Below are 15,200 nucleotides of genomic sequence, written 5' to 3'. Positions count from 1 at the left end.
CAGACTTGTGGGCATGAGAGCAGGATGGTTGAAATGGCAAGCGACAGGAAGGTCTGGGTCATGCTTGCGAACAAAGCGGTCACCCAGTCTGCGTTTGGTCTCTCCAATGTAGAGGAGACCTCATTGGGAGCAGCGAATGCAGTAGACCAAATTGAAGGAAGTGCAAGTGAAGCGCTAGTTCATCTGAAAGGAGTATTTGGGCACTTGGGCAGTGAGGAGGAAGGAGATAAAGGGGCAGGTGTTGCACCTTCTGCGATTGCATGGGAAGATGCCATGGGAGGGGGTTGAGGTGTTGGAGGTGTTGGGGGTGATGGAGGAATGGACCAGGGTGACCCGGAGGGAACGGTCCCTATGGAATGCCGGGGGGTGGGGTGGGCGGTGAAGAGAAGATGTGTTTGGTGGTGACATCATGCTGGAGTTGGCAGAGATGGTGGAGGATGATCCTTTGAATGCGGAGGCTGATGGGGTGAAAAGTGAGGACAAGGGGGACCCGATCATGGTTCTGGGAGGGGGGGGGAAGGTGTGAGGACAGAGGCGCGGGAGATGGGTCGGACATGGTTGAGGGCCCTGTCAACCACAGTGGGTCGGAAACCTTGGTTAAGGAAGAAGGAAGACATGTCAGAAGCGCCGTTTTGGTAAGTGGCATCATCGGAACAGAGGTGACAAAGGCGAAGGAACTGAGAGAATGAGATGGAGTCCTTACAGAAAGCGGGGTGTGAGGAGCTGTAGGTGAGGTAGCTGTGGTAGTTGGTGGGCTTGTAATGAATATTGATGGACAGTCTACCACCAGAAATCGAGACAGAAAGGTCAAGGAAGGGGAGGGAAGTGTCGGAGGTGGATCATGTGAAAGTGATGGAGGGGTGGAAATTGGAAACAAAATTGATAAGTTTTTCCAGGTCCAGCCAAGAGCATGAAGCAGCATTGAAACAATCATCGATGTACTGAAAAAAGAGTTGTGGGAGGGGCCCTGAGTAGGACTGAAACAAGGAATGTTCCAGATGCCCCTTAAAGAGACAGGATTAACTGGGGCCCATGTGGGTACCCATAGCCACACCTTTTATTTGGAGGAAGTGACACAAATTTAAGGAGAAACTGTTCAGTGAGAGAACAAGTTCAGCCAGGAGGAGGAGACTGGTGCTGAATGGGGATTGTTCAGGCCTCTGTTCAAGGAAGAGGCGGAGAGCCCACAGACCATCCTGGTGGGGGATGGAGGCGTAGAGGGATTGGAAATCCATGGTGAAGAGGCAGCAGTTAGGGCCAGGGAACTGGAAATTGTTGATATGATGTACGGGCATCAGAGGAATCACAGATGTAGGTAGGAAGAGACTGCACAAGGGGGGAGAGAATGGAGTCAAGAAAGAAATAAATTAATTCCGTGGGGCAGGAACAAGCTGACATGATCGGTCTACCAGGGCAGGCCTGTTTGTGGATTTTGGGGAGGAGGTAGAAGTGGACTGTCCAAGGTTGGGAGACAGAGGTTGGAAGCTGTGGAGGGAAGATCTCTAGAAGAGGTGTGGTCAGTGACAGTCCTGGAAACAACTGCTTGATGTTCAGTGGTGGGGTCATAGTCCAAGGGTAGGTAGGAGGAAGTGTCTGAGAGTTGGCGCTGTGTCTGTGAAGTAGTGGTCAGTACGCCAGACAACAACAGCACCACCCCTGTCGGGCAGGTTTGATAAAGTCAGGGTTGGACCTGAGAGAACCCAGTGCAGCAAGTTAAGGAGGAGACAGGTTAGAGTGGGTGAGAGGAGCAGAGAAATTGAGACAGCCGATGTCATGCCGACAGTTCTCAATGAAAAGATCAAGAGCAGGTAAGAGGCCAGAGGGAGAGGTCCAGGTGGATGGAGAATACCGGAGGCGGGTGAAAGGATCCGTTAATCAGGGAGAGGACTCCTGCCCAAAAAAGCGAGCAGAGAGATGAAGGCGGCGGAAGAAGAGTTCAGCATGGCACCGAGCCTGGAATTCGCTGAGGTGAGGATGTAAGGGTATGAAACTGAGTCCCTTGTTGATTACTGAACATTCAGCATCAGAGAGGGGAAGGTCAGAGGATATGGTGAATATAAGGCAGGGGCTGGGATTAGGGGACGGGATGGGATCAGAGGGACAGGAAGGAGTTGAGGGTCCTATATGGGCATTGGTATCAATGAGTTGTTGGAGCTTGTGTTGCATAGCACCTGAAAGGAAGGGACAAAGTTTCCTGTTAAGGCGTCAGGTGAGATGAAGAATAAAATGAAACTGGGGACAAGGGCAGCTTTGAGATTGGGTGAGTCGGTGCTGCTGAAGGGAAAGGTTGAGTGTGTTCATATGGTGGTGCATAGCACCGAGTGTGGGTCTCAGGATATGACTGCAAGCCACTTTGTTAATATGAACAGGCTATTGATTGCTTCCAGTCATCACTTTCATTTCTGAAAGCCTTTTTATGAAGAGTCCTGTTTGTTTGCACAAAGCACAACACTGCAGAATCCAGAAGTAACAGCACAGCAGAAACCTGGGTATATCACCTAGCCTTTTTACCAAGAATTAAAGTTTAAGGCCTCCACGAAACCTGTTTCTGAAAGATCCTAAGTTTGCCTGGAAAACCAAACTGGTCTTCTAGCTATAAGTATTATTTAGGTTGCTTCTCTCAACTTGTTGCACATCTCTTATTCAGTAGCAAACTCCACAAAATCCTGACTTCAGCTACCTTAACTCACCTAAATTTTAAATCCTGAGTGAAAGAACCCATCTCACTGGACTCTGATATTCAAGTGAACTGTTATATTTTAATATTCATAGAAGTGAATCACCTTTCTCCAACTGTATTTTTGTGTGTGCGTGCCTGTGCACGCATACGTGTGTGTGTGTGTGTGTGTGTGTGTGTGTGTGTGTGTGTGGTCGTGATAAAACTTTCCAGGAGGGTGTTTGTGAATAAACAATCCTGCTGGTTTAAAAATCCAAGAACGTGTGCTGCTAATGACTTTGTAAATAAAATGATTACACAAACAGGTTTTGGAAAAAACACAGCCTAGCCTTATCAAAATTAAACCACACTGATTACGGTCAGAAAGATAGAAGAATTAGGGAGTTCAGTCTGTCTCTCTCCCCTGCCCATAACATAAATGAAAAAGATGAGAAAAATGAGGGAGTAATTCAATGGAAAACCTGGGAGATACAAAATCGTTAAATATAACAAAAGGGCATCTTAGGTAAGCATCAGCTGTTCCAAATAGTTGAAGACTGGTTTAACCAGTCAAACCAGAATGATGCATTCTGTCTAATATGATTTATTGCTCTTTTTTCTGTGATCTGGAGCAGTTTGGCTTCCATTTTCAAAATCAGTCTTGAACCATATTGGCCACAAGGTCTCTTCTTCAAGATGGATGCTGAAAGGTCTTGTCTGAATACAAGCTTGGTGCCCTCTTTACAGATTCTTCACTTGGTTATCCTAACTTCCTTCAACTCAGCAAAGTTACTGTTAAGATGAACTTGCACCATGCAACCAAGCTTGGATGTATAACAGGTTACTTTTATACATAAAACGTTTTCATTGATTTCAGTGTGTCATTGAAAAGAAACAAAGTTAGATATCCTATATGGCAAGTAGAAGATATCTTTCCCCCACATGTATATTAAAGATACACAATCAGAATGAAAGGCAGAAAATGATGCATGCTGTAATCCTAAAGTAAGATGAAGATTCATTATTTGACATACCTGCTGGACAAAGACATTATTAAGATGGTTAGCAAGTCTCCTGGCAAATTGTTCCCGAAGATCTTTGAACTGCTGTTGCTGCTGCTGCACTGCTTGAAGCTCATCATGTCCTAGAATAAATGGCCAGCAAATGAAGGTAAATATTTGAAGAAAAAAATGAACAATGATCACCACCTGCAAATGGATTTTTGTTTAAAGAATGCTTAATTTTACACACGTTTTGTAGGAACACAAAACTGGCAACACTGATAATTTACTATTCTTTTTAATGTTCTCCTCCCGCAAAACCACAGGATTAGCCTTTTAAAGTGTCATATATTGAACTACATCTTGCTTTCTCCCTTTAATTAAGTCACAATAAGTTTTAAAAAAGTTGCATTCAGAATCATGTTCCCAACCTAACTCAATACAAATGTTGCTTGTACTTCTATTTGATTGTCAGAAAGTCTATTGATTAGCCACATATTACAAAGAAAAATGACCAGCAGCTCCTTTTGAAGTTAGCCAACAATTATTAAAAACCAAGGAGCCCCAAATATTTTTCAGATGTATTTAATTAGCTCAGACTGTACAAATGTTCAAATCAACATGGAACTTCTGAAGGGATAAGATGACCCAGCTAGCTCTCAGGAGAGAACTACATACATATTGAAGTATAAAATAATAGTTTAGCAATCAGGGCCAGAATCTTCTGTTCGGCTTAAGGGGATGGGCCCTGCTCCCCGATGCATAAAATGAGGCGCAATGACTTTGGGCATGCGTCCTGACGTCACTGCGCGTCAATTCTGATCTTCAGTTTGGTGGGCGTGCACCAGGGTCAGCTGTGCGCCTGCCGAACTGTCAAAGGCCTATTAAGGCCGTTAATAATCTAATTGAAGTAATTGTCAGGGCTGCCCGTCCAACCTTAAGTTTGGCAGGCAGGCGAAGAGCCCAGGCGGCCTTCGCACTTTTCATAGAACCTCATCCACAGGCGGGATGAGGTTTCATGAAGGGTTTATTAATTCAATAAAATGTTTCAAGAAATTTCTGCGCAAAAGAGTGCAGGCCCTGACCCTCCCTCCTTCCCCCCCCTGCACAAGTAGTACTGAGAGCTTCTGGGTGCACATCACACTGGGCAAGCTTTAATTGGCCCACCCATGTAAAATGGCGGCACACAACCATTCGCGAGCGGCGATCGGCTCCGCGCCCACTCGTGCCCGCTCCCAACCAGCCTGCCTGACGGGGAAAAAAATTCTCCTCCAGGTTTCAAGGTATTTATTAGATTTCTCATTGAAAAAACTAGGTCCATGAAACCTGTGCTAGGTCTCTGCAAGAACTATCCACTTTGTCACATTCCTCTGTACTTTCTCTAAATTCTTTCTAAGTTTTCCTTTTTGAAATGCATATCCAGCTATTAGGGAGTATTATTTCTACTATTGGTTATAGTAGAGCATTCCATATTTTAAATTCCATTTGTGCTCTTGTCTGGCCCTATGCCTGTAACCTGCATCAGTGTAAGTTGAGTAGCAATTCTGAGAACCATAGAGCTTGCACCTTTCTGCCATTTATCCTCAGTTGAAAGTCACCATGGTACAAAATGCACTTCTATATGAAATCCAACACTTAATACTCATTTCAGGCTGATCACAGCATGGACTGATTTCCTGAATATGTGCTTTAACATTGTTATAGCATCTTTGAAACAGGTAACTGCTGTAATAATGTATTACTGGCATTATTTTTTCAAAATTCACAAATCACAATCATAATTGTAGCTCTTAATAAATCAGTTCTTTACAAATAAAAGAATGAAGCAAGAAGTTAATTAAGTAACTCTTTCGAGTACAATACCATTTCCATCTGTTTCAGATGAACTTACATTGTTTCATAGTTTGCCATTGTGAGATTTGAACTCTTGATACTCTTTTGAGTAAACCTGTTTCCATCTGTTTCAGATGAAGTTACATTGTTTCATAGTTTGCCATTGTGAGATTTGAACTCTTGATCTTGGGGTTACAAACCCAGTATCATAACCACTTGGCTATTTAGGCCAGGCAAGTTAATTAAGTACTGGGATCCATTTCAAGGACACTTAATTAGATGTTGAAACAGATTATGTTAATTTATAGTTGCCAAGGCCAGTCACATTTTTTTTTGATTATTTGAATATGTTCTCCACAGAAAAAACTTGGAATTGTTATACTAAATCATTGTATCTGAATTTAAATAAATTCCCAAAGGGTTAAAGTTCAGTTTGCAGCAAGGGCTAGAAAAAAAGTTCTGCAGCCAACATAGATGACAATCAAGAAGCTACATTCCTTGTGACTTGGGAGAATTGGGGACATGGAGAGGTGTTACCTTACTTCAGAGTTCCCAGCAAATATCCACACCTGTTATGGATGCCATGACCCTGTTTACCTGAGCACTTCAGAGGTCAGTTGCTAAAATAGTCTGTCAAGAATCCACTGTTTTGATGAGTGTTGCAACATTGACTGACAGTTTTACTGACCAACTTAACACAGGTGGAAAAATCAAGAACCAAGCCAGGCTTTGTAGACTGGAGAGTAACAGACAGACAAAGGCAATCAGAGCAGAGTTAGGCAGCTCCACTAAAGGATCGTAGAGACTGCTCTGTTTTTATAGCTATAGTCTGACAAAAAAGGAAAACCCAAACTTGAGCATTTTTAATTGCTTTACATGGGAAGCTTTAAAGAAGGTAAGTACTATCCTGTTCAGTCATAAGCATTCAGTAAAATAAATAAGTTTCTTGATTTTGCATCAACCTTGTCTCACTAGAGTGTGCACCAGTACATAGGAAATAGGAAGAGTAGGCTGTTCAGCTCCTCGAGCCTGCTCCAGCATTTAATTAGATAATGGCTGATCTTCTACCTCAATGCCATTTACTTGCACTATCCCCATATCCCTTGATGTCTTTACTATACGGAAATCTATTATCTCTGTCTTGAACATACTCAAAAAGCGAGGCTCCACAGCTCTCTGGGATATAGAATTCCAAAGATTCACCACTCCCGACTAAAGAAATTCCTCCTCAACTCAGGCCTAAATGCCCTACCTCTTATTCTGAGATAAGAGTTCCCCTGCTTCTAGAACCCAGCCCGGAGAAGCATCCTTCCTGCATTTACTTTGTCGAGCCCTGTAAGGAAGATTGCCTTCATTCTTCAAATGCTAGAAAATACTGTTACGAACCTATAATATTTTTCATAATATAATTGTAGGCTTATGGGTATGAACGTGAATGGTTCTGTCTGTGAGACTGATTTAATTGCATCAGAGTCAGGTGGACTGCAAGATTGAAATTATCAAAAAAAGTTAGGTGGAAATGAGACTTTTGAAATGGAGATGAACAAGCGAGGATGAGGGTTCCACAGATAAGGTGTGAATGAAATTGGCATTTTTAGATAAGGGGAAGAGTTGCTGGATTTTTACAGGAGACAGCAGAGGGATCTGGGTGTCCTCGTGCATGAATCGCTGAAAGCTAGTATGTAGGTACAGCAGGTAATAAAGGAAGGCAAATGGAATTTTGGCATTTATTGCTAAAGGAATAGAGTATAAAAATAGTGAAGTGTTGTTGCAACTGTACAAGGCATTGGTGAGACCGCACCTGGAGTACAGTGCACAGTTTTGGTCCCCTTACTTGAGGAAGGATGTAGTTGCATTGGAGGTGGTTCAGAGGAGGTTGACTAGATTGATTCCAGATTGTCTTATGAGGAGAGATTGAGCAGTTTAGGCCTATACTTGCTAGAGTTTAGAAGGATGAGAGGAGATCTAGTTGAGGTATATAAGATACTAAAGGGGGTAGACAAAGTAGACGTGGAGCAGATGTTTCCCCTTGTGGGGCATTCTAGAAAGAGGCCATAGCTTTAGGCTAAGGGGTGGTAGATTTAAATCAGAGATGAGGGGGAATTACTTTTCTCAAAGGATTGTGAACCTGTGGAATTCACTACCTCAGAGCGCAGTGGATGCCGAGACGCTGAATAAATTTGAGATGATAGACAGATTTTTAGTTAGTAATGGGTTGAAAGGTCATGGGGAGAGGGTGGGAAATTGGAGTTGAGGCCAAAATGAGATCAGCCATGACCATATTGAATGGCGGGGCAGGCTTGCCTACTCCTGTTCTTAGTTCTTATAAGGTTTTATGACTGGCAAGATGAATAGGGTAACATTATTACTTTGATTTTTCCCAAAAGGACAGGCTATATTGACAACATGAAAGATTTTCATATTGTGGGAAGGTAAATTTCCAAAGGCTTGGAGAGCAATGGAATTTACAGATTAAAGAGGAAGAAATGTATTTAAAAGAAGGATGGAAAATTAAAGGGGGTGTGGGTGGTGGCCATGTGAGATTGAAAGGTACACCATGTGAAGCAGTCCTTGAAGAAAAGCCTTGAGACACCTTTGAAGAAGTCTGCTTTGTCCAGTAACCAAAGTTGGAAAATGCCTTTGGAATTCCACTGTCGAGTGGGTGCTGTGCTAACCTTGCTGGATTGATATTATATTTTCACATCTATTTTTGGACTGTTGCCTTAAAGATGTGTAGTTGGCAGCTTGTTTAATTAAGAACTTTGGTAACAGCTAAGACTAAATAACTGTGTAACTGTAATCTTGTGTGTGTTTATTTTTTTTCTTTTGTTGATAAATATTTTAACTTAATTTTAAAATCTCTGAAGGTGTTAGTGGACTCAATTCTTCTGAATTCAGTGCATAAGCCTTCTCGTAATAAATACAAATTGCAAAACTGCTATAATAATGTGGCTAAGTTTCCCTTGTGGATTTGGTCCTTCTGGCACATATCACCTTCCATATCATAACAATACTGACCCAATTTCCCCAATCTCTCCTCATAGGACAACCCTGCCTTCCCAAATATCAGTCTGGTGAACCTTCATTGTACTCGCTGTCTGACAAATATATCCTTCCTTACATCAGGAGACCATAACTGTATACTCTCAGTGTGGTCTCATTGCCTGCCAGAATATTGGAAGGGTACACGTGATGGCACATGGAAAAGATATTAGATATTTAGAAATACCATTTGTTTAAAGCAACTTGTTTGGGCTGAAATATAGGGATTTTAATATAGTTGCAGATTAAACATCATTGGGTCCATGATTTGGCATCCTGTGCTGTGGAAAGAATGGAATGCATATGCCAAAAAGACTTCTCTTGTTCTATGTTTTCCAAAGTAATGCAACAAAATGTGAAAATTAAAATGTGGATGGATGATTATTTACATACAAAAAAGATTAAGATATGTTTAATAAAACATTCGTCATAATACCTGGTCGAAGGGCTACGTTCATACATTGCAGAAGGGCCTCTGCGGCATTGGTGCATGCTTCAATACCTTTTGAAGAGGAAAGATCCCCATCTGTAAGGGCTTTAATATGGCCTTTGGATAAGTCCAAATAGTTCTGCAAAATAAGCAGATGTTCACTGTACATTCCATTGCACGTTAAATCTCACAAAGATGTACAATGCATGAATTAGATATAGGGTTAGATCTTAATGGGCACATTGGGTACCCCCACCCCCCAACCTGCCTCCCATCCCATGTCCCCCACCCCACTGGCCTCCCATCCCAAACACCACCACACCACCACCCCCTGTCCCCCCATCCCACCCAGGTAAAAAGCTGGTGCAGAACCTTAATAGGGAAAGAACGGCTGTCCTGTTACATTTACTGGCCAATTGGCTGTTAACAGGCTGGAAGCAGAATTTCCACCCCTCAGGGACAGCCAGTGCTATCTCAGAGAGCTGTTGGTCAATTGGATGGCTAGGAACGCTTTAGTCAAAGCAATCCCAGGTGGAAGCAGTGGCCACTGGTGGGATAAAAGGCAGTCCCCAATGGAGATCATCGCTGGAGCCAGATAACAAGTTAAGTGGGGTAGGGTATGATATTGGGGACAGCATGGGGGTGCGGTGGTGGGTCCAGGGAATCCACAAAGGAGGTTTCCCCACCCCCCGCTTGCTAGACACCAACCCACGCAGCTAAAGCTGCTTGGCGTCCCATAAGGAAGGGGCCTACCAACTGTGGGTAGAATAGCAATGGGGGTGGGGTGAGGATGAGGCCCTTACATGGCCATTAATTGGCAACTTAAGTGCCTCAATAGGTCCAAGGGCAGGCAGGCCATCCAATGCCTCAACCAACCCCTGTAAAATTTAAGACCGATCAGGGGTGGGCAGGTAGGCTGCAGGAAGGCCACGTCCTGGATTTCACAAGCACACCCCCGCCTTCAAGCATGCCAGTGGGTATGTGCAAAATGCAGCTTTGAGAATGCAACTGAGCATTGTGTTTTAGTTTGCAAGACAGTTTAACTTCTCATACTACTTCTCATGCTATAATTAAAGCAAAATATTGCAGATGCTGGAGATCTGGAATAAAAGCGAAGTACTGGAAAAACTGAGCAAGTCTGGTAGCATCTGTGGCGGTAGGAAAAGTATTAACATTTCAAGTCCAATATGGTTCTTCTTTGGAACTGAAGAGAGGTAGAAATATGATGGCTCTTATGCCACTGAAAAAGAGGGTAGGGGGTCAGATGAAACAAAAAGGAAGGTCAGGGTTAGTTTAGAGGTTGTGGGGATAAATATCAAATAAGTCATTCTTCTAACACCATTTGTTATTTCAACAATTTCCAGTTTCTTGGCTCTATCTGCTTCTCTTCACTATGAACGTTAATCCCTCTAACACCTAGCAAGATGGCCTGAGGGCTCCACATTTCTTCACGAATGTAGGGAAGAGCAATCCTCATCCACCACTATCCTCCTCCACTTGGCTGAACTTGTTCTCCCATTGAATAATTTCTCCTTTAACTTGTCTCATTTCCTCTAAATAAAAGGTATGGCCACGGTTACCTGCAAGGGCCCTAGGTTATGCCTGTCTTTTCGTGGAACATTCCTTGTGCCAGTTCCACTCAGGTCCTCTCCCACCACTCTTTCTCTAATACATCAATGAATACATTGGTGCCGCTTCCTGGAACTGGAAAGATTCATTACTTGCTTCCAATTTCCATCCTCTCACCTCCACATGGTCCATCTCTGACACTTCCCTTCCTTTACTTCTGTGTCTCCATTTCTGGGAATAGACTTGTCTAATAATATTCCTTACAAGCCGACCGACTCACATAGCTTCCTCAGACCCTGCTTCCTGTAATGACTTCATTCTATCCTCCCAGTTTCTTCATTTCTGTTGCATCTGTTCTGATGATGCTTCCTTCCACCATGATGTTTCCTTTTTCCTGAACCGAAGACTTCCTCCCTTGCACTGTGGTCGACAAGGCCCTCAACTGTGTCTAACACATTTTGTGCACTTCTGTTCTCGTCCCTTCCCCTCCCTCCCAGAACCACAATATGGTTCCCACTGTCCTCACTTTCTACCCCAGTGCCTCCGTATTCAAAGGATCATCCTCCAACATTTCTGTCACCTCAACATGATGTCACCACCAAACAAATATTCTCGTGTCAGCATTCCACGACACCCTGATCCCCTCCTCTGTCACCCTGCAAACCAATTCCTGGACCAGATAAGATAATTAGAAAACCTATTAATGTTGTGTACCAATGAGCTGAATGTTTCTAGCTGGTGGTGAAATTATCATGCATGCCTTTGCGGAGCTATCCTGATCTGTTAAAAAAAACCCCACTGTTTCACTTTCCTATGAATGGAAGGGTAGTCCAGTTGGCAAGGTGCAGTTTGAATTTAAACAGACAACAGGAACAAGATGCTCCTCACAAGCAGAATAGTAAGCAGCAAAACCCATCATAAAGTTTGAGAGTGCATCACCCAAGCTGTAGCATGGGCATATGCCATATCCCATTATGCAACGTTCTACTAGCTGGAGATGTACAGCTTAAGCCACTATACCTCTATACAACCCAATCATGCTCAACAGTGAGCTCTGGATATAGAAGCATGTCTTTGGTTAATGCCTTCTAGCAGCTGATTAGCTTATATGTAGGAGCCATGGCTCAGTGGATAGCACTTTTGCCCCAGATTGTGGGTTTGAGGCCCATTCCAGAGATTTGAGCTCAAAAATCTAGGCTGACACACCAGCGCAATACTGCGGAGATACCATCTTTTGGATGAGCTGTTAAACTGACACCCTGTCTGCCCTCTCAGGTGGATCTAAAAGATTCCATGGCATTATTTCTAAAAGCAGGGAAGGTATCGCAGTGTTTTCACCAATATTTATATTTCTTCGATGAACATCATTAAAAACCAAATTATCAGGCCATTATTACATTGCTGATTGCGGTAGCTTGCTGTGCATTTCCTACATTACAACAGTGATTACAATTCATAACTACTTCATGGCCCTATAAAATGCTCTGGGGTGTCCTGAGGTCATGAAAAACACTACATAAAATGCAGGTCTGTTTTAATGCAGTGTTTCTTCATTGGCTATACAACTTCCCTATTCTTCTTTGATGTAATGTTATGGGATCTTTTACATCTACCCAAGAGAGCAGATCGGGCCTCGGTTTATTGTCACATTTAAATGGGGGCACCTCTTACAATTCAGCACTCTTTCAGTACTGCACTGGAGTGTCAACCGAGGCTTTTGAGCTCTTGTCTCTAGTGTGGGACTTGAACACAAACGTTCTGACTCAAGCAGGCCTACCAACTGAGTTAGTAATAGTAATATGAAAATAAGGACAGAATGTGTGAATTTAAAAAGAGAATTAAATTCTGCCTGGCTTGATATACCTCTGTAACCTTGCTTCACTTGCTCTTGGTTTATATGTAATAATATATAATACCATAGGAGATTGAGTAAAAATCCACTAAAAATTTACATCTATGCATATCTCCTGCCAACGTTTACTGTTAAAAATTCTAATGCCCATCATTATAATTGAAACTGCCTATTTAAATGTCACATTGTAATTAAACATTCCCTCCAATTTAGTTGTTGCAGCACCACCACTGGAAGGAAGATATTCTCACTATTTGACAAGTTTACATAGGCAGCTTTCATTCTGTATGTGGTTATAGGAAATTTATGATGGAATTAGATGAAAATGAGGGCAAAATGGAAAATGAATGACTTTACAAACAAATATCACCTGGCTTCTGATCCTGTAGGGAATTTACTTAGTCTTGATTTCTGAACTAAAATACCAAAGGTGACTGACTAGTATGTATATCTTAGGTACAGTGTTTCAAATACTATTGCAAAATTGCAGAGGTAGGCACATTCAACATTAACTCAGCAACCAATAATAATTCATTATTAGAATGGGAGGATGGGAAGAAAGAATATCTCACATACCACGAGAAATTCTATTTCCTCCAGAAGCTTCATATTGTTAGTGTTACTGAGCTGTATGAGGTCATTGCTTTGAGAGATGTGATCCATCTGCTCCTTTACACTCTGCAGCATTTCTTCATAGCTACTCAGTTTATGCTCAATCTCATCTACTTCTTTAAGTGCCTCATCCAGCAGCTGCATTAGAATGTTCACCTGCTTTTCCGAAGCCATAATCGATTGGATGTTGGCCTGAAGACAAGACAATTTCCATGTTAGGCAAAGTATATGTCAATGTTACATTTTTTGATTTTTTTTAAAACCACTTAGAGTAGGTTATTTTAGCTCTTGTTTCTGAAATCACTCTCACCGACGAGTCCCAGCTCCCCAAATCTTTGATCCATCTTCCTCTTAAAATCTAGGTATGCCTTCAGAAACCCGGGGAAACAAAAAGCAAGTACTGTTCAGTAAATGCTTTTAGGTATTACACTATTTTATACATCTGTAAGATCCCATTTCAACCTTTGAAAATGGTAGAGAATCACATTAATCTGATCTAATATTTAAAATATGAAGCATAAACACAAATAATAAAAATGTGAATACAATAAGTGACATAATAGTTCCAACTAAAATTAAAAGTCTTTTATTTATCGCCAAGAGTTCAAACATAAAATACTTTGCGACTTTCAGAACTAATTCATATCTTATAAATGACTTCTAATACACACAGCTGGAAATTCCTGAAAAAAAGGAGAAACTGTCAGAATGTTTTCAAACTGTCACTGCCATTGGCTGCTTTGCTGAAATTTCAAGCACTGCCTTTCGCATGACTTTTCAACTGCCTCAATTCAAACACAACAGTCTCATATATCCTTGAAAGTTACCAAGAGATCTGGATTTTATTAAATTTAAATTGTTTCTTTGTTTTTTTCATAGGATGTAGGTGTCACTGGCAAGACCTGCATTTGTTGCCCATTCCTAATTGCCCTTGAACTGAGTGGCTTGCTAGGCTATTTCAGAGGATGCTTAAGAGTCAACCACATTGCTGTGGGCCTGGAGTCACATGTAGCCCAACCAGGTAAGGGTGGCAGATTTCCTTCCCTAAAGGACATTAGTGAACCAGATGAGTCTTTACAACAATCGATAATAGTTTCATGGTCATCATTACAGAGATTAGCTTTAGTTGAATTCAAATTCCACCAACTGCCGTGGTGGGATTTGAACCCACAGCCCGAGAACAAGCCTGAGCCTCAGGATTACTAGTCCAGTGACATTATCACTATGCCACCCTCTCCCCAGTGGGCCCAACGGTAGGTCCCTGCCACAAAAACATGCAGGAAAGTTCTTCTGCTGGCTCCATTGGAAGCAGCAGCACCTAGCATATATAAATAATGGCAGGTGAGCAGCTTGCTATCAGGACACATCTACATCTTGGTTGCTGTTAGAAGGCAACACCTCAAGGAGAGCTCTGCTGCAGGCCTACTTGTGGTGAGCTTCATTGTTGAAGACCAGAAGACATCCATGGTAGCCTGAAGGGAAGTGTTTAAACCGGATAACTTAACATACTTAACTGTCAGCTAATAAGGTCTCTGTACAATGACTGAGCTTTAAAGGGGCAGCCAAACAAACCTTTATCACAGTCATCATTCTTTAGCCAGCCCAAATGATTGAACTGACCAAAAAATGAAGCAAATGTGTTTTGCAATGTATCAATCATCAAATATATATGGGCAAAGCTTGACACATGTTTCAATAAATTTCAGACAAACCATCTTTTCTAAACAGGAAATGGTCCTATAGAGCAAACAATTAAAGCAATGGTTTTCATTTTCTAATACTCACCCCATCCAGCACCTGCAATTCTCTAGATAGCTTTTCTGCAAATGCTTCAGCATTTGAGATGGCATATTCACAACCATCCATCATTATTTCAATATCCTGTTCTTCTCTTGCATTCAGCTCCTGGTATTCATCCAAGGATTCCTCATCTCCACCAGTCACACTCTGATTTTCACCACTCGGAACAGACTCTGGAGAAATTGATAAAATACCGTTCGATTAAATTTCATAATGTCACAATATGATTCAAAATTACGTAATTTGGCAGCAAGGTACAAATCATTTCCAGGCGAACACATTTGGTACCTTTAAAGTCACATTTAAAAAGATAGTTCAGAACCAGTATTAAATAAGTGAAGGGGTAAAACAGTGGAATGACTGCACTAAAAGGAAATCTCTCAATTTTAAAATGACTTACTAGTT

General features: G+C 42.0%; 1 protein-coding gene across 7 annotated transcripts in view; it reads right to left on the bottom strand.

Annotated features, from left to right (window-relative positions):
• exoc1 (exocyst complex component 1) overlaps window positions 1-15,200 on the bottom strand; it is a 105,005-nt gene that overhangs the window by 50,064 nt on the left and 39,741 nt on the right. For all 7 annotated transcript variants that reach the window (XM_041183769.1, XM_041183790.1, XM_041183800.1 and 4 more), the window contains 4 exons: window positions 14,781-14,968; window positions 12,960-13,187; window positions 8,969-9,101; window positions 3,691-3,800 (listed from right to left, as the gene is read on the bottom strand). In XM_041183769.1, coding sequence (XP_041039703.1) covers window positions 3,691-3,800; window positions 8,969-9,101; window positions 12,960-13,187; window positions 14,781-14,968 — 659 coding nt within the window. The remainder of the gene's footprint in view (window positions 1-3,690; window positions 3,801-8,968; window positions 9,102-12,959; window positions 13,188-14,780; window positions 14,969-15,200) is intronic.

This window comes from Carcharodon carcharias, chromosome 1, assembly GCF_017639515.1.
Source record: "Carcharodon carcharias isolate sCarCar2 chromosome 1, sCarCar2.pri, whole genome shotgun sequence".
Classification (NCBI taxonomy): domain Eukaryota; kingdom Metazoa; phylum Chordata; class Chondrichthyes; order Lamniformes; family Lamnidae; genus Carcharodon; species Carcharodon carcharias.
Note: the sequence above shows the minus strand (reverse complement) of the source record. Positions and strands in the feature narration are given on the sequence as shown.